Source organism: Corvus hawaiiensis, chromosome 26 (assembly GCF_020740725.1).
Source record: "Corvus hawaiiensis isolate bCorHaw1 chromosome 26, bCorHaw1.pri.cur, whole genome shotgun sequence".
Lineage (NCBI taxonomy): Eukaryota > Metazoa > Chordata > Aves > Passeriformes > Corvidae > Corvus > Corvus hawaiiensis.
The window spans coordinates 29,116,990-29,144,334 of NC_063238.1; the positions used below are offsets into that span (position 1 = coordinate 29,116,990).

At 35.5% G+C, this 27,345-nt stretch overlaps 1 protein-coding gene across 6 annotated transcripts in view; it reads right to left on the minus strand.

Moving 5' to 3' along the window:
* CSMD3 (CUB and Sushi multiple domains 3) overlaps nucleotides 1-27,345 on the minus strand; it is a 612,506-nt gene that overhangs the window by 487,085 nt on the left and 98,076 nt on the right. For all 6 annotated transcript variants that reach the window (XM_048286482.1, XM_048286481.1, XM_048286480.1 and 3 more), the window contains exon 3: nucleotides 16,533-16,645. In XM_048286482.1, coding sequence (XP_048142439.1) covers nucleotides 16,533-16,645 — 113 coding nt within the window. The remainder of the gene's footprint in view (nucleotides 1-16,532; nucleotides 16,646-27,345) is intronic.

A 27,345-nucleotide genomic window follows, 5' to 3' on the forward strand; every position in this document is an offset into this window, starting at 1 on the left:
AGAGAGTATAGTATATCTATGAGAGTCTAAAGAAAAAAAATTATTCAGAGGAGTCAGACTGGAATCACAGAAAAGCTATTGGTTTATTTTTCCCTAAGGGTGACCTTCTCTGTTATGTGAAAATCAACACTAGATGTATCTTACAATATTTACTGGGAAGACAAAGGTCTGTAGCTCAAGCCTTGAAATAAAGCCTTTAATTTGTTTCAAAACTCTAATGGTATTGCCCTTTAACAATCTACTGCTTTAACATGTGGATATATAAGGATATATAAATTTGTTTAGTATACCAAACAGACTGAATTGTTGCTGCGGAATAGAAAACAGGTGACTTTCAATTGATGCCCTGTCTATTACAACTAATATTAGTTCCTTTATTTTGTTCCTAAATCTTCTTCTGTGTTGAAAGAGAAGTAAAATCAGTTGATAATCATCCTTAGAATTCTGTGCAATTCCTGTGGCAAATGCAATGTTTATGTCTTCCTATGCTACGTTTAGACAGATTAAAACTAGAGGATGATGTACGTGTTAATCTTAAATTTTTATTCTTCAAATGGTGTGAGCCCAATTAGCAATACTCATTACCATAAAAAGAAGTATACTGGAAAGTCACTTTGGCTTTGCAACAAACTGTAGAATTTTTCAATTCTTCCTGCTCATAGAAGATCTATGAACAAAATTAATTTATATAATTATTAATTAATTTAGTTATTCTCAAAGACAAAAAAGAGTCAACAGATCAGATGAATTGTAATGAAGTTCTAATTTTGATCAGGAATGAAGACACACATGTTTAGACCAGATCTGTAAACCGTATCATTAAATATAGAGCAAACCCAAGTAAATTCTGTGAATAAGTTTCCTAGCTTCAGACTTTCAAAGTGGACAAATTCAGAAAAAGACTGAAAGCTACTCTTGCCTTTATTCCATACAGGCAAAAATCATAGGAAAAATCCACCAGCAACTAACACATGAAATGATCAGACAAATTGGTTGAGGATAGCAGTATGGAAGAGTTTTTGCCTCTTTAATGCTCTGATGAGGAGACGATAAATTTAATTGAAATACTGCTGTGACCTTTCAGCACTCCCACAAGTTGAAAGTCCCAGGCGCACTAGGAGTCAATGCAATGCTCATCTGTGACCCAAAGGCAGGAACAGCAATAATGCCATAAGTACTTATGTTTTTCAACATGTCACATATACTTATATGAAAATAGTTTAAAACTGATTGAGATTTCTGGGGAATGGAATGAAAAATGTTAATACTCAAATACGTGCAATTATGCCAATGAAGAGAAAAAACTGTGTGTTGCACTGTGGCCAGGTATGACTTACCTATGTGCCTACAGGGCCTAGTCATCTATGCTTACTTTATAGTCAATAGTGAGGACAAAAAATGGCATAGTACTCTGGAATTGTTTACCTCTGTCCACTACTATACAGGATGTCTGCAATGACAATACAGGATATTGACATCAGCACTGTAATGTGTATTGGAAGTCTCGTGTAGTGAATCCTGACCACCTAATCCCTTACACATGGTAGGAGTTATAAACTGATGTAGCAGTCTTTAAAAATGCCACCTACAAGATAGTGCACTGGGATTAAAGGAGAGAGCTATAGAAGCAATGGCATTAAAATGGAAGTTAAAAAAAACAACTCCTAAGAAAGGAAACTAATCCCAGAAAATAGGGCAGTATTCTTTTTTCCTTGTTTTGTGTTTTTGCCATAAGTAATACTGGGAGTGAAGACTGATCATATTGTGATCTTCATGGACAGTTCAGAACATTCTGTCTATCAAATAAATAAACCCAATTTAAGTTCTAAAATATAGAGACAGGAGAAAAGAAAAGAACAACATCTCTTAGAAGGGAGCAGTGAAAGTATACTCTGAAATATATCACGTGGGAAAACCAAGCTTAAAACTAAAGGGGTTCCAGGTGAGAGGTTGGAAAAAAGAGATCTAAATCTCAAGAGAAATTGAAACTGGTCAGAAGGAAAGTCAGTGTTAAGATTTCAAATTCTTAATCTTCTCTTTCGTGATTATTTTCTATCTGTAATACAAATTTAATCTTTGGGATTTTTTTTATATTTTTTAGTCTGTCATTTCAATTCTGTATAGCGATCACACTGGAATCAAGTGAATATAACAGATATGCTGTGTAATCCTGTCATGAAAGACCCGAACCCAAACATGACAAACTTGCTTCTTGGAGCTTTTGCAACTCAAAACAATCTTGGAAATCCAAGATACTGTGATGCATTTTCTTCTAAGGACAGAGTCAGTTTTGTGTCAGTAAATCTCTCAGCAGGTTTTAAGCATGGAAATGCAGTTAAGGAGTGGGTCAATTAACAACTCTAAGACTGTTATAACCTCCTATTGTCACTCTGCATTACACATGCTGCATCAAGATACAATTTGATAAATGTTTCAAATTAAAGTAAATGTGCTCTTGTCAATGTTTTCTCACACCATCAGTTGTGTGTATCTCATTTATGACTTTGGTTGCTTGGGTTGCTATTGGTGGTTTGAGCCATAAAGCAGGCTGGACCAGAGAAAAGGATGAGGGAATAACACAGATGCAAGAAAATTTGTTTTATCCATATTATTTCCCTGAGATTTCTCCCTACATAGCCTGGTGAGTGCTGAGCAGAGAGGGAGAAAGGAACATGACAGCAGGAACCAGATTAAGTCTGTAGGATCTCAAAAGTAATAGTGACAAATTAAAGAAATATTCTTTTTACTGCTTTTTCAATTCCTTTGCCTTCTCTCTGCTTCTGTCTTAATCTCAGCAAGTTGATGGTAACCCCCCTGAAAACTTCTCTTGTACTGTGGTTATTTGTCTTGGTCCATTGGTCAAAACTGAAATGTGTTGCCCACTAACATTAATGTGTTATAAGAATCTTCCTATCACTTTGCATTTATAACTTACTCGGTTTCATCAATGCTTAGGTAGTTTCCTTTTTCATTTTAATCTTTCAAGAATTTCTACTTTTGATTTATTTTTTCCAATTAGTTCCTTGGTTTTGAGCAACTTTTCCTGGTTTTATTAAATGTTATTTTATGTTGCACTTAAGAGGTATCCTATGAATAGCAAATAAATAAATGTATTTAATTTATAAAGAAGTGACTCAAACTGTGGGTTTATATTAGATTTTATGATAAAGAGCATGGTGCTAATAATGCCAAGGTCACAGGCCCTTGTATGGGCCATTCACTTAAGAGTTGAAGTCAATAGTCCTTGTGGGCTCCTTACAACCCAGAGTAGTCTTTGATTCTGTGAAAAATGCTTTACTGTAAAAGTGGTGAGTCAGTGGAACATGTTGACCAGAGAAGTTGTGAATGCTACATCCCTGGAAGTGTTTCAGGTCAGGTTGGATGGAGCTCTGAGAAACCTGGTTTAGTGGAAGGTGTCCCTGCCCATGGCTGGGGGTTGGAACAAGATGAGGAATCTGTATTTCATTGCATCTCAACAATATGTGAAGCTGGAATGTATTTTAGGTGTGACAGTAGCAGAATTGTGGGTGGAAGAAGAAAGTTTTTCCAAATGAAGATGCTTCATGCCCAGAATAACACATGCTTATTTCTTGAAGTATGAGCTCTCGTGACAAGTACAGAATTGAACAATGCTACACTGTAATTAAAGATGACACAGCACATTGTTATTTAACAACAATACTTGCCTATAAACATCTTAAATCTTGTCATCTGTCTACTGACTATTAACTAGTAATCTGGAGTGACGAGGTGCTGAGAGGAATAAGCATTAAGTACAGACTTGCATTTCTACATCATCAGTTCAGACCTGGACTTCATGTTGAGAAGCCACCATTTAGGGGCATTTTCTTACCCGGTGATTTCATGTCGTTTCCCATAGGATGCATATCTTCATCACAAAATCAGCCCTACCACTGGCAATAAGTACATCAGTGCTGATTATATCTTTAGAGAGACTGGGGATGGAATGCTGCAAGTGGCAATGGTATCTGGTCCTAAAAAGAGCTAAGAACACTTTTTGCTTACCAACACACAGACAGAAGCGTAAGAGAAAAACAACATAAACACTAAATTCAATTTAAAAAAAATCTTTTGTGATACTAATATTTTAGTTTCTTCTTTAATCATGCAATAAATATATAAGGATGTCTCCTAGTCTTCCAATTTTTTTATATGAAAGAAGTAGGATTGTTTTCCTTTCAGGTTTCTTCATTTTCTCAACACACACTTCAGATGCTATTTTATAGCAGGGAAACTGCAGAATGTAAAATTAAAAACAAAAGAAAAGAAGGTATAAGAATTCCGTGCCAAAACTTAAGCTGATATTTTAATGGGTTTTCTTTTAATTATTCCATTGATATTATTTTCAGAAAATTCTTTTTAAATGTTCTACATGAAATGAACTAATTTTTTTAGTATGTAATCTTCTAGGATTTTACATTAAAAAATCTATCAAGAATTAATTAAGAATTCATCAATTCACCTAAAATCAAGAATTCATTATAATTTTTTCTTAGAATAAATATGTGTTTAAAAAAATACGTTAGCTTTGAAATTTTAAAAAGAAGTTTTAAAATTTTGTCAATATTTTGTGACCTTTCCAAATACATCTATAGCATTTATCTTGGATAAGCAGCTTGGTTAAACAATTTTTAGCTGTAACTTGCCACTGATGGTCCATGAGATGTTAGTGGCCTACTGTAAACTAACTGGCAAAGGAATGACCTTTTCTTTATGGTGTTCAGGGATTCAAAGGAGAATGGCTCTTCCAGGCAGAAGATTAATATTAACTTTTATTTAATTATTTCATATATATATATATATATGATTTAATTATAAATTGCTTTCAATTATTTTATTTTTTTTTCAAATTGTAAGGCATTTGACTGACCATCTAGTTCACAGTATTATTATCCATCTGCTCTCAAAGTTGCCTACATTTACACTTAGTTTTGCTTGTATAGCCTCATAGGCTATTGAGTAGTTCTCTAAGAGCTGATCATAAAACTAAATATCCTTCAAAATACACTTCTAATAAATTTCATTTTATTTTAATGGGCAGAGATTTTCAGTGCTGAATAAGCAATTTGTCATAGGTTAGCAAGCATAGTCCCGGAAGGGATGTTCTTGCAAAGGGGTGCTTACAGCTTCCTCTATGACCTGATAGAAGCTATCAGCTGGCCAGTTTGAATATGGACAATTCTCTAAGCCACTTAAAGTTGTGACCGCCTCTGTGATCCACACTTCAGAATAGACAAACCCCCCCCAAGCTCTCTCTCGTTTCCAGTGCTGGGACAGGTGGCTGCGGGCCCCGTGTGGGGGCCAGTGGGCCTGGCCCAGGCCCTGCTTGGGCCGGGCCGGGCCGGGCCACGGCCATCCTGGAGCCGATGGACCTGTTCCAGCCGTGGAACCCCCCCCACTGCCTTGCCGTGGGCAGCCAGAGCGGCTCGGCTCTCCCCCCTCTCCACTTCGATAAGAAAAATTCAACATTCCAGCTGCAAAGCTGCAAAGCTGAGATGAGATTAACCCTTTTATTGCTGTGAAGAGCTGAAACCCTGAGGGAAGAGAGAGAGGAGATGCTTAAAGCTGAAATTCTGTTGTGAAGCTATGATATATCAGAGTATCCTGTTGCAATTTCATGAAGATATGGGGGGTGGAGCGTTCAACTTGTAAGCAAAAGCACCTGCGCTGAGATAGGCAGATGCTGACGCAGCTGTAATTTCATGAGAAGTTTGGACAGGGAGAGATGGACCAGATGAGGACTTTTGCTCCAAACGGGAAAGGAGAAAACCTCAGTTCCTAGAGATGCTCCCAGAGATAGTCCTAACAATGAAGATGAGGAAGACTCTTTGCTCCCAGGGAAGGAGAAGGGCCTCTGTTTTTGTTTCTGAACGGCTCAACCTTAAAAGTGTACCCCAAAAAACTTCAAGAGTGGACCCTCGAAAGCAGTTGCGGGAAAAGCTGCAAGTCGGGGGAAGGGACTCACATGCAGGCAGAGAGTCTCCTCTTCCTAAATGGACAGAACAATATTTGGAAGTGGGCGGCTGTCTCGTTGTGATAATGTTTTCATAGCACAAGCAAGAAGAGACTTCTCTTTCTACATGGACTGAACAAGGTTATTATGGAAGTGGTAAACAGACTGAACATCTTAAGGGTTGTCTTTTTACATTGTCAGTGGGAGAAGGGAGGAAGGTGGGGAGAGGAGGAGAGTTCTGAAGGTGATATAATTTTTTTTCCCTTCTTTTATGTCTGTTAATAAACTTCTTTATATTCTTTCAAGTTTTATGCCTGCTTTGTGTTTCTCCTAATTCTTATCCCACAGAAGATAAACAGTAATGAGTATTTTAGACCAAACCACTACACAATTACTCTTCTCTTCATATTGAAATATAATTGTTGTCATAATCACACTAAGTGTTTATACTGGTATTGTTCAGGATGATGTTAGTGACTGACATAACTGGATGCTTAAAGTTCACCTATTTCCAAGCATTTTACATGTCACATAATTTGTATTGAGCTTAGTAGGAGCTACTACAGTATGACTATCTTTTATAGATCTATATGTCCAAATATGATCTATAATTTAACTCGTGAAACACTTGCAAACTTTGAAAAGCTGTTAAGATGACAAAATGAGTCTCTTCTTAGGTTACAGTTCTGTATTATTCTGTATTATGTTCCTTCATAAATAAATGTCTCCATCTGCAGAGTTCCTGTCTTTTGAAGAGTTTTAAGATTGCGTTCTGGCATACTGAACCTGTTCTTGCAGATCTGTATATTTTGATAGTATTGATACGGAAGTTCTGTCAAAGCTAACACAAATCAAAGCCAAAATGCTATCAAATATCAAATTCAGATTGAAGGATTAAGCTATGTAGTTCTAGACGTGTGTTACTTATCATCAGTTTCATTTTTATGAAATGGATATTTCAAAGTCTGCTATTGTGAACAGCTATTTAAAATTTCCTTGAGCTGTAACTTAAAATTTGAAGGAAGCACCTGCTTATAAACATGGAGCTGCATTTAATTAGGTACTTTAACGAGCAGTATATTCCAGTTCCTACAGAATACTGTTTCAGCTATATTGGATTACAGTTATCACTGCTTGTCTAGACATGGGATCAAAATGTGAATCTTAAATTAGATTACCTTAAGATTTGCTTTTGTCAGGGTATTGTACTTGTCTTAACAATATGACAGTCCAGTAGCTGAAAAATCTAAGTTCACCAAGAAAACCTTAGAATCCCTTGGGAAATTTTTTTCAAGACTTGCAGCATATATTCAATTATTTTTTAAATGAAAAATTACATTGAAAATATATATTACAAAAAACCAACAACCCTGAAGTAAGGCTGGCATATAATTAAGATTTCAAATTAATCACTGCCTTAGTTAAACTTCAGTATGAGGCATGTATCAAAATGATAAATTGCAGTACCATAAGTTGACAAATATGGCTTATTTAACAACATTATTCTGAAAGAAATAAATTAAACAGAACATTGAAATAGTAAGTGGATTTTTACCAGACTAAGGGAGAGACATCTTATTTTTCCAATAATTAAGTTTTTCTCAAGACAGAAGAAATGATAGGTTATTCATTGGTTTTTAAATTTCAAAGAATGACTTTTTTTTGCAAATGTTAAAGCAAATAAATATATTTCCATTCATTTTGTCTGAAACAAAATTATGCATGTTCTCTGGCTCTCTAATCAATCAACTTATTTATTTCTTTTTAAAGATTTATCAAAGAAAATTTAGCACTCAACAACCATTAAAGTCTAACTGCTAGTTATGGTAGACTGAAACACTGGGTCTATAATCAAGCACATGTGCATGAGTTTTTTCCTAAAAATTATATGTTATTTTTCAAATGAAAGAACAGGGAAGAGAAAGACAAGTCTATTTAGATGAATTCATCACATATTCTCCCAAAAATAGGATGTCAAATATTTGGCAGCAGAAACAATCTTTAACTGTACTTTTGCATACTGATAATAAAGTGACACAGCCCTCCATAATGAGCTTTTGAGAGGTTCTAGTGGTCAGATACTCCCTCCTACATGGAAAGTCCCTTGCCTGCAAGCCAGACCTCTAGTCTTGGACTGTGTACTTCTTGTCTGGAGCTCAGGAGCATAATTTACAGAGAAATTGCTGGTTTTCAGCTTCACAACTGCTACTTCATGCTATTCACCCATCTGAGTGGTAGTAACATGGCCAAGGGAAACGTTAAGCAGATCTGAGGTTGGTATGGGATTCTGAGGGGAAGAATGAGGGGCATGTGATCCCCTGTGGTGTTAGTATCGATTTCAATCCTTCTGATTAGGAGAAAAGCTCTGGCTGCAAGTGCATCTAGCAGACCAATACCTAGTTGCACAGTCCAAGGGTTTGGCCTTTGTAACCATAGTACCTCATCTGAAGACGAAGTAGGACTGCTGGGAAAAAATGAAACTACCTGATCCAGGCAAATAAAAATATAACCGTAAGTGGACATTTTTAACTCAGAAGGACGACCTTTAAAAATACTCTTTTCAGGGGACAGGCACCTAACTACAGGGTAGAAGAAAATTGCACCCAGGTTTAGAGGGCAGGCTGAGAAGTAAGTACTAAAATTGGGACACTAGACTTTAGGACATCATATTTGGATTTATCTGGGGAATTGTTAGGCAGAATCTCCTGGGAAGCAATTATGGGGAGGAAGTGCAGTCAGAGAGATGGCTGATATTTTTTAAATGACATCCCAAATATTTTTAGGGGAAGTGAACTTTGGGAAATTACTCATGAGGCTAACAAGGGAGCTTCTTAAAGAACTAAAATGCAAAGAAGTACAGACAAAAAAAAAAAAAAATAAAGGAAAAAAGATGGACGGCAAGAAAGGTATGTAGAAATGGTGCTTAGGAACAAAATGAAGAAGGTCAAAGTCCAAGGGGAGTAACATTAGGAAGGGGTTTTATGGGTTATACAAAGAGGTTGTACAAGTATGCTAGTGGCAAAAAAAAGGACAGGGAGAATTGAAGATTCACCAGTAGGTGGCAAACCCAATAATATTCAATATAGAAAAGGCCAAAGAACTCCATGCCTTGTGTGCATCGTTCTTCATAAGGAGTAACCTGTTCATGTAGCAGTCCAATTGGGAAGGAGAGCAGTAATTGGTTTTGGGTTTACATTGAAAAGTTGGATACATTCACATTCACAGATTCACCCAAGGGTACCAGAAGAGCTGTCCCACCATGACGGAAAAGCTGCCGTCTGTAATCCATGGAAACTTATAGCAATCAGTGGTAGTCCTTCATGACTAGACAGACTAGTGATACACTTTTCCTGATGAAAGCAAAAGGGATCACTACAGGCACTATGAATTAGTAATCCTTCGCTCAATTCCTGGAATTAGCCTAAAGACCACATTTTTGTAATCCATTTTCCATCACCTGAAGGATGAAGCTATTTGGGAACAGTTAGCACAGACTCATCAAGGGCAAACCATGCTTGATAAAGCCAAATTACGTTTAAGCATCTGAAGGGGTGTTATAAGTGGCCACTGCTTCCAGCGGCTCTGAAATGTGAGCATTTCCTTGCCTGGCCACAGGAGCCCAAAGCCAGGGCAGCTTGAGACTGGGAAATGTAAGACTCAAGCCAATGGACTTTCTTGCTTCTTTCCCATTTGTGGATTTAACCAGTTTCACATCTGAGCAAGTATCCCCGAGAAACACGCAGACACATACAAGACACCAACAGGATGGGCTATAGGCTGCCCCAGGCACGACACTGCTTTGACAGCACCCCCCTGAACATGAGTACCAGTGGCCAAACCCTCTCTTTGTCTGGAAGATGCAGGAGGTCACTCATGGAGGTGCACACACAGGGATTACCTGAGTTCATGAGCACACATACATTCACAGGTGCCATAAGTACCAGCATGACCCTTCTGTCTGCCTGGCAGCCCTGATCAGATCCCAGGCTGTCTTACTGGCCCCAGGGGTCCCCTCATCACTGGCTGGTCCAGTTTGATGGTTACTAGCAAACATGCAGTACTGGCATACTTGTCAAGCATGGACTCCCCACCCACCTGATACTTTACCCTAGATCCAGAACCTCCTTCCTGCTGGTTCATCCAGATGGACATGTGCTGGTGAGTGACCCATGCACGCCCAGTATGGAGAAGCTGAAGACAGTTGTCGTCACACTGCCTCAGCACCTGTCACAGGGCTTCCTCCAAGCGCTGGCATTGAGCCTCTCACTTGCTTCACTCATGCTGGTTCCTCCTGATAGTTATTTTTTGGGACAAACGCCATTCCCACCCCAGTGAGTGGAAGCTGAGACCCCCCCACTCCAGGATCTGGCACGGAGATCCCAGTCTCTCCAGTAGTTGATACCAGGCCAGGGTTATCTACACCCCCAGCCTGGCTCCAGTAGCTGGCACTCAGCCCTTTAAACCCTTACACAGGCAGGACAGAGAATGAGATTTCTCTGAAAGTTAAAAGTTATTTAATAAGAAAATAGGACAGGTTAAATAGAAAAGACAGGTTAAAAAGAAAATAGGATCAGGTGCAGGCCTCAGCCAGACAAGTGTACTGATCAGAGCCCTTTTTCACACAGCACTCACATAATGATGAAAATGCAGAAGAATGACACAAAATAATTAATTAGTTGGAAAATTACTTTATGTTAAAGCTTCAAAAGCCCATATTAAAGAGAAAGAGTACTCTGAAGTGTGTGATTTTATTGCAGTACTTAAGAACCTCCATAAGAACTCACAGATGCTAATAATAAGGGCTCTATAATTCAGCAGATAAAAGCAGAACAAAAGCCAGTGACTGGAAGTTCAAAAATCAGAATTAAAAATTTTACTTCTAAGTGAGACAGAGTGATCAGTGGGATGAAAGAAAGATTTCTTAAAGCTTGATGTCTTAGAGAACTAAATTTGTTTCCAGAAGTTATTCTTTAGCCAAATCTGTGTTTGTGGTATCAAGAAAATGGTGTGAAGTGCTACAAAAATTAACCAGATTAAGTCCACAGAGCTATTTTTCTCTCTACTTCCTTTGGACTTATATAGGAATGGTGGTACCAATACAACATACAGGTAAAATAGGTAGAAGCACCATGGCAACCTGGTAATGATTTTATAAAGAGTGATTGTCTTCTGTACTACAGCTTTACATGTTCATCTGGCATTAGGAATGGCGTGAAAGTCTGTAGTAGATACAGCCATTAGTGGGATGTTTTTCATCCAAGATAGTATTCCAAGACAAAAAGTATTTGTTAGATAATTTTCTGTGACTTCATACACAATGTGGCAGATATTCATGCATTCAGACAAAAGACAGAAACTCCAGCACCTATTTTTTCTCGTTATCCAACATGTTGAATAGAAGTAAGAATAGACAATACAGATTGGCTTATATCTAGCATGTTGCTTTGTTAGATTTAGTATGTTTCATCTAAATGTATCTGTTTCTGCAATTTAATCATTCCCTGTTTTGATTTTCCTTTCCTTTCCTTTTTCCTTTCCTTTTTCCTTTCCTTTTTCCTTTCCTTTTTCCTTACCTTTTTCCTTTCCTTTTTCCTTTCCTTCCTTTTTCCTTTCCTTTTTCCTTTCCTTCCTTTTTCCTTTCCTTTTTCCTTTCCTTTTTCCTTTCCTTTTTCCTTTTTTTCTCTCCTTTCCTTTTTCCTCTCCTCTCCTCTCCTCTCCTCTCCTCTCCTCTCCTCTCCTCTCCTCTCCTCTCCTCTCCTCTCCTCTCCTCTCCTCTCCTCTCCTCTCCTCTCCTCTCCTCTCCTCTCCTCTCCTTTCTTCAATTTTTATTAAGGTGTTGCTGAAACAATGTAATGACAGAAAGCAGCCATACCCACAGTAGTTATGGCAAAATGTGAACAGAAACAACAAAGAGCCTATAGTATCCATCAGGTAGTAAGCCTGGTGACAAACTTAGAGCTTAAAGTCTGTGGCTTCTACAGTCCCAACCTGGCAAACAATTTTTCAGTGGATTTCTCTTAGAGAGAACTCCAACATTAAACAATAATTCATTAGTACTCCTTCAAATTTTATATTAAGCTAGGAGTGGTATTATTAGTATTATACAGCTAGGACTTAGCTGAATCCAAGATTTAGATTATCTGTAGCCACATTTCTGCATTCAATATGCAGGAGAGCTAAAAATAGTATATCCCATTTTTTCACATTCTCTAGCTTTATACCAACTGCCAAAATTATTTTTAGCACCCACATCCTGGCACATTTAAATCTTACTAGTATTTCTTACCTACATGCTTCAATAAGCCTGCACATCAGCTACCAGTTTTTCTTAATGTTGCTGAAAGAAATGCATGATAAGTCCACAGAAGTCACTAGATGGAAATCCTATTCTGTTGATAAACCCCATCTGCTCCCTTCTTTCCTTCCCCACCTCCCATTATCCATAAAGCTGTGATCATTCTTGAAATTTTTAACATTGCGCTCAAATCCCTCCCAAAAACATTTCAGCAGAATTGCTGAACTCCATAGCAGCACTCCAGTACAAACATGAAGACCATTTCATTACTTATACAGTCTTATAATGCAATTTTATAACTCATCTTTAAAATTATGTGCAGCAGCACAAACCAGATAAAGTTATATTTCATACCACAATTATAAATATTTGCAATTCACCTCCTGGGCATTCAGAGTTTTCACTATAAAGGTAATCTATATACATATATATATATATTTTTTTTTTTTTTTTTGCCATAGCCAACAGGATAACACAAAAATGTCTATCATATTTAACTTGAATAAAGATTGCCATAAATTCTAGCAGTACATTTCTTAAACAAGTAAATGATTTTAGCAATGTCAGCTACCTGTTTAATAGCTGTAAAATAAAACAGTGAGAACAGAAGAAAGCACTGTTCAAAGCAGGACTAAGTCCACTGAATTGCCTTTGCTGTATAGGCAAGCTGCTACGCTGCTTTCTTTCTCAGCAGCTGTATTTCCCCTCCTGTACTCTCAATGAATAAAGCTGCTTATGTATCTTAGGACAGCAGGAAATGGAAAAGTGCATCTAACTCTTCTATTCCAAAACCAAATTATCTCATCAGAAATAAAATAAAAAGGCACAGCTACACTGTGACTTAGCCTAAATTATCAAATAGGACATTAAGTATAGCATTCCTCCTCCAGATATTAATACCTATACATGTTGTAGAGAGCCTGAAAGGTACTGAATAACCTCCACAGAAGTGTCTCCAGAACAAAAGGTGCAGAATCAGCAGACTTGGAACTTCCCCATTTCTCACTCCAACCAGCAATGCTGTGTCACTAGACGGTGATAAAATTAGCTCCACGGGTTTTTTTAAATCCCTCCTTAATTTTTACTGAACCTCACCATTTTCTATTGTCACTGTAAGTGAAGTCTATTACTTTTGAGTAATCTGTTCCAGTTTTCTCTCACGAAATCATTTTTCTTCAGGGATATTGTGCTATATAGGGAGGTATGTTTATCAGATGTGTTCTCTGAATAATAAGCTGAATATGGAGAAGTTTGTGCATAATGGTACCATAGATAACTCAAATGTGCCACTTGATATAGAAGAAAAAAAGAGGGCTTGAGAAGAAGAGAAAGAAGGAGAGGAGAGAAGAATGGAGTGACACAGTTTGCAGACTGAGGCTTATAATATTGATGTTTAGCAGGCCAGAGTTGATATTTTTATGGTCTATAGTGCACTTGGTTTGACTGAATGCAATTGCAGTGGCTTACATATGGTGGCTCAGCATACTCTTTCTATTAATAATATAATTTTATATATATTCATAAACATTTTTATTCTCAGGAGATCAAAAAATGAGTATGTTCCCATATGTTTCATCAAGAAAGTCCGCCATAGATTTGTATTTCTCACAGATTCTGTCAGGTACTTTGCAGTTTCTTGTCAACTTTCAGCTCAACTGCAAATTTGTCAAGCAGATGAGAAGTCAGAAAAAATAGATGTTTGGAGGCTTTGGGAGTTTTTTTGTTTTTTTGATAGTGAACATTAATTGATTCCATGTATGGGGAATCCATTTACCTATTTAATCTATTTCAAAGCATTTCAAAAGAAAGTGTTTTAAATTATCTCTGATTATGAAAGGTATGTTCCTTCTTTTTCAAATTACAGCTGGGTCTAATCCCTTCAGATAGATATTGCCACTTCTCACCCTATCCTCTCATGTCACATGTATCATTTTGCTTTATTGCAATGACAGGTTGCTAATCATTTCTATCTTAAATTTCAAATTGCATATCCATAATGAAGCGTTAAATTATGAGGCATGATATTTAGGCGTTCTAAGTATGGAGACATTTCGTCAAAAAGCTAAGAAGAACCTACTGGGCAATCAAATTTTTTGAAAACTGGATACCAGGTAGAACCAGATCTTAAAATGCTGATTGCAGGGCTATACACATTCACAAAGAGTACAAGAACAGAAATGGAAATTGCCCTGATGTGATTATCATTTAAGTACATCTATTCTCTCACATCAAGGAAAGAGGAATTAAATGAATGTAATGTAATGAGTTTTCATTTCTTTGTCATCTGGGTATAAAGATGGATAACTTCACATGAAGTCAAAAAAAAACAGGTATTGAAAGAAAAATTCTCTGACAATGAAATTACCTTGATTCATGTCTTAAAACAGTAGATCTGACTGTTGTAAGGGAGACTCCATTGAACTAAAGCTCTGGTGTAAAGCCTAACACTTTGAATATTCCTAATTTCACAGAATAAAACATCAGTTTCAAAAAAGATGAGTATCAATTTCAAGGTAGCAAGTTTATGTTTTGTTCTAAAATGCTGATTTCTGTGGTTAAAGGTAAAATTTCCCCCAACTTTATAGCGACCTAGAAGCTTGATTTCTATCAATCAGCATGCTATTTTCACCTAGAAAGGAACTATGTGAGGAGTCAGTCATATGTGCAAGCTGTAGTCTACTGTCGAACTTCCATTTTAGGTTTAATTATTCTCTATCATAACTGAAATGCACAGTATGTTTCTGTTAGCATTAGCAGTGCAAAATTTTTCAGTAAACTGTTTATAAGATGGACAGATGATACCATATATAATGAATTCGACAAGCATGAGAAGCATATATTTTATTTTACATAGTTAAAAAACCATCGGAAGTGCAATGTACATTTTAATATAAATTTTTTTAATAATGCTTAAGTTACCAAATGCTTGAAAAATTGACTCGACTGCAGACTGGCTATAATCTAGACAAAACCAGTTACATATAGCCTGAATTTCTCGTTTCTAATCTACCTCTTTTTTATGTGCAACCCAGAAAATAAAACGATAGTATGTAATAATTTCAGCTATTTTCTCTAATAACTCAAGGAACAAGATGGACCTAAAAATTATTTTATGTTTTCCATTTCATATCTTGATATATAGGAGGGAATTTGTATATGAAGTAACATTCTAATGCATCATACCTGAAGGTAAACTATATCAATGGCTGAAGACATTTTTCTACAGAGCGATTCTGGGCTGTATTTCTACAGCAGCCCTTCATTGCATTACCAATTTTTGGATATTTTCCTAGCTAGCAAAGTGTTACTCATCTAGTTACTTCCTCAAACACTGGTTTCTGTTGCAGATGGGACCAAGCAGAGTACAACAATGGCCTCAGAACTTCTCCAGGCTGTTTACTGTAGCTCCTGCTTTGCTGACAGAGACACTTAATGGAAACAGAATAATCAAGTGTCTCAATGCCAAGTATCCTTAAAAAAGAGGGGGGAAAAATCCAAAAACAAAAAAACCAAAACACAAAACACAATAGCAAAGAAAAAGAGAAAAAGCAAAAGTTTCTGTTTATATCCTATAAACAGAGTGCATAGTCCTGATACCAAGAAATGTGTTTAAAAAATGAATGCATGATATAAACCAATTCTTCAAACACTACTATATTGAACTTGATCATAAACAAGATCCTTCCTGGAACATACACATACAACACATATGTGTACATATACAATACTATGAACTTCTGGACTTCAAGGATGCATGTTCCAGCTCATTAACTTCAGTGTCTGTGTGAAAATTATAGAAAATTGTGAAAACTGTAATAGAGAAATAGCTTTATGTCAATTCAGAGAACTGAGTCAGCAGTTTTCCTGTGCAAACATATAAGAAGGAATCCATTCACAAAACTTTCAGATTCCACTATCTAGCAAAATTCAAGACTAGCTGGTAATGTCTTGATGTTAATTTGAATAAGCATGCATCAGAAGGACCAGAACAATAACAATTAAGTTTTTCAGAATTTAAAGAACTTGCCATTATTAGAGGTCATAAAATATTTGTGTCTGGATCGGACTATACATTGTAAGGTTTTAAATATTTTGGTTTGACATATGACTCTATGCATCTGTGAATGTTTACATGAAAAGCAAATATTGTAACTTGGATAAAGTTATGTATGTGTATTTTTGTATATTTCTGTGGGATGTTTAGGTTTTGTATGTATAGAGACCAGAGGAAAAAAACAGAATATTTTGTTAAGAATGTCTTACCTTCATAGTAAACTTTAAACCCATGAGCACTAACTGCAAAGTCACTTGTCAAGCGCAGTGAAAATACAGATTTTGTACTTGTCACAGGTGGAGGAAGATGAAATCCTGTTAACCTAAGAAACAAAAAAGCACAACTCATGGTTAATTGTTTGGAAAACAAAACCGTATGTGAAAGGCTGCTGCTCTGAATAGTATTTGATCATGGAAAGGACAGCTGTCTTAAAAATATGTAGCTTGCATTACTTGAAAAAATTATTTTTATATAGTAATTGAGGATTATAAAATGGCTATTTTTGAAGGACACTGAAACAACAGTTTGATAAAACTGTGCTTAGTATAGATGATAGTAAGATGTAGAAACTGTACTTAAATACATTTCAGATTATCAGTAGCTGAAAAAAATAAAACAACCAAAGAAATCACAGTCCACCAGACAATTTACACTCTTTAGGGTTATGTTCAAAAATATATTGCACTATATATCTTACACCGGTTTCTATTAAAATTTGTATTAGCTGAATTTTTCCACAGTAACATGATGAAAGAACAGGGACCATGATTCACTTTAATGAGGGACTTTAGTATTATTTAAACTGTGCACTTTAGCCTCTGAGAAGAAATTTCTGATTTCAACTCAAAGAACAGCGTCATTGTGAAATAACAGATCCGTAATAAAAGCTCTCTTGAAAGGAGTTACAGGGTTGTTAAGGTTTGTGTTTTTGTTGTTTGTATGTTTGGTTTTGTTTGTTCTATTAAAACCACTATGTTTGAGACACGAAAGAAAATTTTTTCGTGTACTCGGCACTGCTGATAAGATCTGCTGATACTAATTTCTACATATTCATTTGATGTATATATGACAACACTTATCTTCCTCAGTTTTAGGAGAATAACCTCATCAGGGTTCATATCAAACCAACAAAGGCCATAATATTTACCTGTCAAAAATGCGTAAAGAACAAGTTGAAGAATTTATCTATGTACACACACCAGTGAAACCTAGACATACATTTGGAGCCCAGTTAGCCATGTGTGGTGAATTGTGTAGCAGATTAGGATGATATATTTTATTAATGATTGAGATTAAAATTATGTTCATGTGTTTGTAGATAAGCCCTTATTTTATATTTTATTTTGAATTTAGAACTACAGAAAAATTTAGCTCAAAAGGGACCTATAGAGGCCACATAGTCCAAGCTACTGTTCAAAGTGGCCTTAAAATCAGAGTTAGTCTAGGTTACCCAAGATACACGTTTTCTCTTTTCATTGTTAGAATAAATTTTTTGTTTGTTTGAAGGTTTTTTGTGTTTAGATTTTGTTTGTTTGTTTGTTTATTTGTTTGTTTGTTTTTAAATGCAGCTATATCTACAGCTACCTAGGCTGGTCTGGAGCACACATTGAGAAATATATAAACTCAATTTTACTGGAAGAGATGACATATATTTTTAATTTTGATTGATGTAAGAACAAATGCCAGTGGTGTTTACTGATGTTTTAATACGTTTACCGCTGCTTATTCTGAAATTCAGTCTCAGTCTTCTTCTGAAATCACAAATTAACTGATAAGTTATGTCCTGCCATTATCAGCATTTCTAGTCTCATCAGAGGGAAGGATATGAGTGATGAGAAGCCCAGAATTCAAAAGGTCAGGAAATTATTTGCTAAAAAAATACTGTAATTGCAATATTAGCATTTATTTAATGTTTTGCTTATTTTTAGCCTTAAGATACATTTAGATGAGTTCTATATAGTGTACCACTAATTTACCAGGAAGCTTATTTGCTGTGGGGATCATAAAAAGTTTTTCTTTGATCACTATATACGTGGTGTCCTTAACAGATACTCTAATGGATATTATATAGATGTTTTTTCTTAAGCAATCTTTGGAAAACAATACAAAATTTAAAAACAAACAAACAAAAAGTCAAAAAGAAAAACCTCCTCTATACAATGGCCAATTTATGCCATTGGTTACAGTCATGACAGATATGAAAGCCAAATTATAATAGTATTTGCATCACATAACCAGAAAATTTAAAAACATGAACAAAAGAAGCAAAGGCCCCTAAAGATGTATACAGTCATATATTTATATGTTTCAAGTCCTCAGTGGGTGTATTTAGAAAGCTATCTTTTGTTTTGTCATTGGCATCTTTATGAATAATATCATTAAAAAAAGACTAAAGAATTTATGTTAATATGAAAAATGGAGAATTATGTACAGAATATTTATGATTTAGGAAATGCATTTTTTATTTGATAGGAAGGTATGTTTTTGTTCTATTAATAAAAAAAGTTAATAAAATGCTTACGTCTCCCAAAATGGCATATGCATAGTCTTTTAATAAGTCAATATCAAAGCATTTTTTTCAATGGCTTGGTCATTGACCAATACGCTAATTCATTGGTAAGTATCAACACTTAAGCTGGCCTAATGTAAAATCAAACCAATAATTTGAATAAAACTCTAACTTGTATCTCACGGTAGATTTAGCTAGTATCTATTTAGCTAATCAACGATATAAAAAATTCTTGGTATCAACATATATCCAGCAGAAAAGAAATACACAGTTATCCCAAAGTGTTCAATTTTGTGAGTGGTACGTAGGCACAGCTTAGATGGGTAGTGGATTTTTAAAATGAACACATATGTATGAGCATAGTAAACATTACTGCTCCTGATGCAAAACAGATCATTATAAGAGCTGTTGGATACCATTTAGCTTTCAGTGGTGGACCTTTTATGGGCATCATTATGTTGCATTTAGTCAAAAAAGATAAGCTTGTTTCTTTAATTTGGTTGCTACACTTAAGGTGATATGAAGAAATTCAGAGATAATATTTTTGGTTTAGTGAATGCAAAATTAATCAAAAATTTTAATGAGTAAAACTTCAACATTCAAATTTCACTCAGTAAAATACTACAGATTTTTAGAAAGACCTGTAATGTAATTCATTCTGACTATTGAAATAACCTAATACTTGAGTATTATTTATTAGGTACAAAAGGACATTGACTTCAGATCTTAAGTCTTATTTGTATGTTAAACCCTACAAACTGTCCTAAATGTTATCTGGAACAGTTTTCATTGCCATTTAAAATGAAACATAACAACCACATCATAACTGCAGGAGAGAGGCGGCAGGTAAGAAGCAAAATATCTGTATGATAATTTATGTGCATACATCCTATTGTCACTTATTCAGATCAGTCACAACTAAATGTCTGAGTACTCTGGTAAAAGTAAAACTTTAGGTGAAACAATTATGCAAAATATGCAGTCATCTCATTAAATAGATATCATATGCATATTAAATACATTTAAAATTTAGATTTCCTCTCGTAGCTGAGGGGTTTTTTATCACAGCAATTTTCCATCTTACATGCCATTTGCATATCTCATTCCATTTGTATCAACTTTTTTCAAATTTAAAATACCTAATGGAGTTATCAGGTGACTCTCTACTTCTGTTTTTAGACACTGTGAGATATTTGAAACATCAGCACAGAGTTGGTAGATATGGCATTGTACCACCATGAGATCCATGTGCTTCTGGAGAGATGGAGGCCAGGCAGGATTCCTTAAGGGTTCTAGACATGCCTGCATCTTGTGCTAGGCTCTTCAAGCATGCCTTTATAATCTACCACTTTGGCAGAAAAAATTTGTACTACAACAGATGTGCTTTCTTTTTTGATTTTTTTTTTTTTTTTTTTTTGGTGGGATTCTCTGTTCCTTTTCATCTTTCCCTTTTTGATTTTGGAATTATCTCATTTAGTGCTCTCTGACCTCATTAAGGGATCCCATAAGTAACTGATACTGGCTTGGGTACCCATAGGAAAGCATGGGAACTAAAAGACAATGTCTAGAGAGGTCTGAGAGGAAAATACACTTCTTTCTGGTTTAACTCCTAAAAACCCAAATTTTGAATTGTGACATTCTACTTGAGTATTTGATTTAGATTATGCAGTTCAGCTACAGAGTGTTATCAAACACAGAATAGTGATACAAATTTGTAAAGGAATACACTGCATATGAATGAATATATTTGCTTTGTTCTTGCTCGTGTGTCTAACAAGCTTGCCAGGCACCTAACACCCACAGGAAATGGACACGTTATGTATGTAGTCCAAGACTACAGATGTTTCTGGGAGTGTAGGAAAAGGTTAAGAGATATTTTTATTTATTCAAGTTTTCTACAGAGGAGAGACCAGATGCTCAGCCTGAAAAAAATTATTGTATATAGAGATTCTAAAACTCCAGTAGTAAATATGGTGAAATTGAATATATCATTTGGAAACACAATATGTATTCAGAATTTATATATTATTTACATGCAAAATTATAATGCTGTGTAAAGTAGTTTCAGTAATGTGAATCTGGCAATGTTTTTGCAATCATGTCAGAGTATAAGAACAGAGAACAGAAACACCCATTGCCTTGGAGCCAGAGAAAAGGACATATGAGATACATGATTAAATTACTCCAAGTAGACCCAAGACTGAGGAGAAGAAAATCATCACCATCATACTCTTTGACAAAGAATTAGTCTTTCTGGTTGTTTGCCATAACTATCCCATGGTGCCATCTTTATCCTCCCAAGGAAACCAAAGTGATGAGTGTCTAAATGGACATCAAAAGCACCACAGAACACCACCACAGAAAAGAGGTAGATTCTAGGAAGAATCTGTACAATTTTAGCTGTATTTTTTTTAAGTAATTAGCTGCTTTGAGTATGAGGTTTAATAATATTGTAAGCAGACTAGTAATAATAACTTTTATATTCACTTCTATATTTAGAAGTGAATATAACAGTTATTATATATTTATTCTAAGACTTCTTGGTGAAATAAAACAGATTTTATTTGAGTCCTCAGATGTCTATAAGTTCTCAGGATGAAAATGCAGAAAATTTCTTGACATACAAAAAAGTGACTAAAGGGTTTCATTTTCCAGGTGAGAGACTAGTTTTGAAACACAGTGAACACACTGTGTTTTATGTGTCTTCTGACTCCAACCTTATTTATTTTTTCAGTAATGGAAAAAGCCCAATGGAGTCTGAAATAAATCATTGTCTTATGTACACAGGAATTTCTAAATATTCTGTCACCATTAATTCAAATATAATAAATAATTTCTGAGCAGTAGTGATAATGTTTGAATCTATAGGAAAATTTATTGTAATATTTTTTGGGATTATAAATGATTGTAAATGACATAATTATTTTCTTTCAAACATGTAATTTACAGAGTGTGTCACTGTGTCTCTTCCTCCTGTAGGTTACCATATTCTATCATGTGCTACAGATTCAAAAAAAGAAGGCACATACATTACACAGTTGAATCTCTTTTCATTTTTTAAGTATATTTTTAAAGACTACAACTCCAAGAGTAATTATAATCTCTCTATTTTAATCTCTCCCATTGTCTTTTTTCAATCACGTATGACATCATTTTAAAATGACAAATCATCTTAGATTTGTGGTTTCCAAGATTTTAGAGTTCTTGACTGGAAATTTCTGCAGTTTGATCAATCATTTTTTTTCTGCTTTTACTGTAGTCCTTGTGATAAAACATTAATTGTATGTCAAGTGAACTTTAAGCTGCGTGCTGAACTATAAACTCATCAGCCCTTAAGGAAGACCAGCTCCCAGATTCAGGATCTAAATAGAGCAATCATTTCATAATTGCAAAGTTAAAATTATGGAAAGCAATCTTGATTAGGCATACAAAAGTGCTCCTAGATAAATTGTTTACTTGAGACGGTGACATGATAAATGACTGTATTTCCTCTTCTCTTGTAGGTCTTAGATATCAGCTTTTTGACAAAGCGTTGATTATGCTTTTAAATATGTAATTTTTAAAAAGGTATTTTAACAGCTCTTTTCTTTGTTTTGTTTTCTTTTCAGGTTCACAAGATTCTATCTTTTCTATAGTGTGTTAGTGACTTCCAAAGAAAACACAGTTCCTGTAGAATATTTCAGCTTGGATTGGATAGTATCTGAAGAAATTAATCAAAAAAGTTTTTTTAAGTGAATAGCAGTCTCACTTGATCTCAATGAATTTTTGATTAGCTCATAGAAATTTTACAACAGGAAGAATTTTAGTCTAATCTGAACGGTGCAAGAAATGTTTGTACCTAATTTTGGCAAAATGATGCAGAAACATAAAACATGTTAACATGTCAACTTATTGTAACTTTGACTGTAAAATTAAAAAGACTGTCAAAGCCCATACATTCTCACTTTTAGTTTGATCTCACAAGAACTGTTTATTCTTAATGTCAAAAGGAGAAGATGGATTCTGAAAAAAAATATGTGTAATAAGCAAAATGCCAAGTATAAAAGACAAGTAGGTAAAATGAACTTTTGTATACTATAATTGAGAATCTTCCCCAGAAATAAAACCAAACTTTCTGAAGGCAACAGGAATTTTATTCTGTATTTAGCTGTTTACATGAAACTGAAATATCTGATATTTTCAAAGAACAGTTAAAATATTTCTATTTTTTTTTTCTTTTACATGAATGTAACTTTTTTTTCCTTCCACTATGAAATTTTGGTCTTAATGATACATACTTAATTTTGTAATCTTCAGAGACTATTAGTCTTAAAATCCATAGCACATATATAAATGAAGCTGCATCACCAGTGGATTTTTCCCATTTAGCTAACTATTGTCCTTATACCAGTCATTTTATTTGCTAGTTTGTCCAGTAACTTGTTATCTGTTATTTATGAAGAGAGTACTGGTCAATACTTAGCAAATAAATACATCTTCAACTTAGTAAGGTACTGTTGGGGCTTGGTCTTGTTGGACAAGTTAATGAATTAATTATTAGCTGCTGGAGCCCTATCTGTGTGGTTTTGTATTCATATACACTTCTATTAATTTTCTAAGTAGCAGATGATTAGATTTAACATCTGACTAGTGTGATGCTACACTGATTCAATTTCAAATTTACTGAGATCTTTTGCCTGCCAGATATTGTTTAACATTTTCCCACTAGCTCTAATTATTATTAAAAAAAAATAAAGTCCTCAATAGAAGGGTTTGCTTATTTGCATTTTCTAAGATAAAAGCATGATCTTCTCACCCAATTTGCTGCTGCATTTCCTGTGACCAGCATCTACTCAACTAAAATAACAACCTTCTTCAGTATTTTTTTCTAGACACAATTTTGTTTTCATCTAATACTCATAAAATATTTGGTTCTGAGAACCCTATCCCCTTACTTCTGCATATCATGGCATTTTCTTATTTTGAATACTGAGGTATTAAAGAGAAGATGTGATTACTTAATGAAGTATGGATTTTAAATGTTGAGTGTATCAAATTTGACATCACATATTTTGGTTGATAATTTTTTTGGTTGCCCTCTTTCATAGGAATGTAAAATCTAGAATCTGTTTCTCTTTCAGGCTGTTCTGTGTTCTTTTCTTGTTGTGTTGCTTCCATAATAATTCATCAGAATGTAAGCATCTGTGCTGATTTTGACTGGAGTAGTTAATTCCCTTCACACTGATTAACATGGGCTATGTTTTGTATTTGTGCTGAAAACAGTGTTGATAATACAGGGATGTTTTTGTTCTTGCTGGGCAGTGCCTTCGCTGTATCTCATACTGTCACACTCACAAGGGGGCTGGGGGTGAATGTGAAGTTGGGAGGAGACACAGCCAGGATAGCTGACTCCAAATGACCCAAGGGATATCCCATATCACATGGTGGTGTGCTCATTTTATGAAGCTGGGGAAGAAGAAGGAAGGAGAGATGTTTGGAATGATGGCATTTGTCTTCCTGCATCACCATTACTCCTCATGGGGCCCTGCTCTCCTGGAGGCGGCTGAACGCCTGCCTGTCTGCCTGTGGAAGTGGTGAATTAATTCCTTGTTTTGTTTTACTTGCATGTGTGGCTTTGGCTTTCCTATTAAACTGTCTTTGTCTCAATCTATGAGTTTTATCACTTTTACCCTTCCATTTCTCTTCCTCTTCCCCCTGGTGAGGGAGTGAGAGTGCCTGTGTGGTGCTTAGTCACCAGCTTGGGTTAAACCACAACAGTTTCTTTGATCTCTGAACAGCAAACTGAGCATCCACCAGCACAAAGTTTCAAAAGCTGTGAAAAGCTGTTTCAAAAGCTACTGAAAAGTAGCAATAGCAGTCAGCCATAAATGGTAGTCAACAGAAAAGCTAGGAAAGGCAAGGTAATATGCTTTTAAAAATTAAGTTATGTATTTCACTACCAAAATCCTTGATAAAATATATGCTATGTCATTAAATACATTATTTAAATATCAACAATGCTTTTAAGCATATGAAAGAGAAAAAAAATAAATTATTTTTAAAAGTTACCTGTAAGCGTTAAGTACAAATATCTTTGCTTCTGAATAAAACCTTTAAAGTGGTCCAGAACATATTTACCTATGCTTCTCCTCCTTCTTGGAAACTGAATAGTCCATATTCCATATACAAAGGGATACAGATCACTCTGTTTGAAGTACATCTCATGCTATCGGATTTCTATATCAAATTCCACAGCCTAGTGCTTGAGACACAGCTCTAATGGCTTTAGCATTTTTTACTGTCTCCATATCCACTGTAAAGTAGCATGAATGCCACAAAAGAAAGATTTTTCTCACTCCTGTTATGGTTTTCCCTTGCAGGTTTCCAAAATTACATAAATCATCCCAAATAAATAAATAGAAAAGCTTTTATATTGAAAATATGAAAAATACTTGTGAAAGTTACTGTAAAAAGATTGCTTGGATATAAAAAATATTCATTTCACATCACTAGATAACAGGATAGCAAACAAAGCAGGGGTGGGTCTGAGGTCAAAACGGGGTTCAGGGCTTTGTAAGTCCTGAAAGTCTACAAAGGAGGAGGTGTCTCAGCCTTCTGGGCAGTCATATCCAGTCCTTAACTATTCATGAGACACGCTACATCAAATTCAAACAATTCTGTGTGATAATAGGCTCTGTCACCTGATCTCTGTAAAAGACCTAAGTGATCACAAATACCACAGGAGAGAGGACCTTCCAATTCTAACATCTTTAGTCTGATAACCAAAGTCACACTGAAGTCAGAAAGTGCTGTTCTTCCAGTGGAGGGACAGGTACAGAGAATTGGATATCAGGATTCAGGCTTGTTTTAAAAGCCCTACTCTCTGCAGAGAGACAGTTCTTTTCCACAGTTCTTACGGTAAGTAAAGTCATAGAAGCATGGAAAGCTTTGGGTTGTGAGGCACCTTTAACAGTCATCTAGTCCAAGTCCTTTGCGACAAGCAGGGACATATTCAACTAGATGATGCTGCTCAGAATCCCATCCAACCTCACCTTGAATATTTCCAGGGATGGGACATCTACTACCTCTCTGGGCAATCTGGCCCACTGTTTCACCATCCTCACTGTAAAAAATGTCTTCATTATATGCAGTCTGAATCTAAACTCTTTTAGTTAAAACTATTAACCTTTGTCCTATCATTACATGCCCTACTGAAAGTGTGTTCCCCCTCTTTCTTACAAGCCCTCTTCCACAATAAGGTGTCCCTGAAACCTCTAACTGAGGGGAGGGGAAAAAATCAAACCTTTGTTAGTACTACCACTATTTATTTGTTGTATAAATCTTACAAGAGCATTTCTACATCAAGTAGATCTACAAAGTGCACCGAGCACTGCATTATTTGTCAGTTGAGGGAGTTGATTGTCCCACATTATTCTGCACTGGTGTGGCCTCAACTTGAGTACCATGTACAGTTTTGGGGGCCACAATATAAGAAGGGTATAACACTATTAGAGAGCATCTAAAGGAGGGAAGCAAAGATATTTAAGGGCCTTGAGGGGAAGCTATATGGGGGCTGAGGTCACTTGGTCTGTTCAGCCTGGAGAAGAGGAGACTGAGGGGACCTCATTGCAGTCTACAGCAGCTTCCTCTTGAGGGGAAGAGGAGGGGCAGGCACTGATCTTTCTCTGTGGTGACCACTGTCAGGACTCAAGGGAACACAATGATTGTATGATTCTACAGGCACACAAAAGCACCCTACAAGTTTACAGTATATGTTTGGGATGGGTTTTCTGAGTTACTTTTTAAATTTTTTATTCCTTTTCTAGATTGAAGAATGAAATGAAAAGAAGTTTTACATCTTCAAAAAAAAAAAAAAAAAGGAATATTTTAAAATTAGTACACCACAACATTTCTTAGAGCAAAATAACACTGTTTACATCTTGCATAAGAATTTAAGCTTCTGAAGATTTGAGAATTCTGTATCTAATCTGATGGATAACATCAACAATATTTCCATGTTCATATCTTTCTGATGACTCTACTAACTTCCAGAGTAAAACTAATCTCCCTTAGTAACTCTTTCATGCCTTGGCCACCCACCTATGCAACCATGCCTTTTTGAGCTTTGAGCAGAAAAGACCATATCCTAATAGCAGGTTCCAAGAATGGCAAGGGCAAGTCAGCAAACATTAGTAGCTAATCCAAGTGAGGATCAAATAAACTCCAAAATTCAGATGATTTGAATGACACAATCACTCATGATGGTGATCAAGTCTCTCACTCGTTATATACTCACATTTATTAATTAAACTGGAAAGTGTCAAACTAAAACTGGTAAGATGAAGTTCAGTTACCTTGTTGAACTAGTTCTTTAATTAATCCAGGGGTTTAAAAGTATTCAGAAAGGAATTGGACATGTAGCTAATAAGTAAGTTCAGAGTTCAGGAATATATCACTGATAGAATTGCTAAAGGTTTAGGAGGGATATAAAAATCTCATGATTCAAGAAATCAATCAATTTTTAGGCAGTGAAT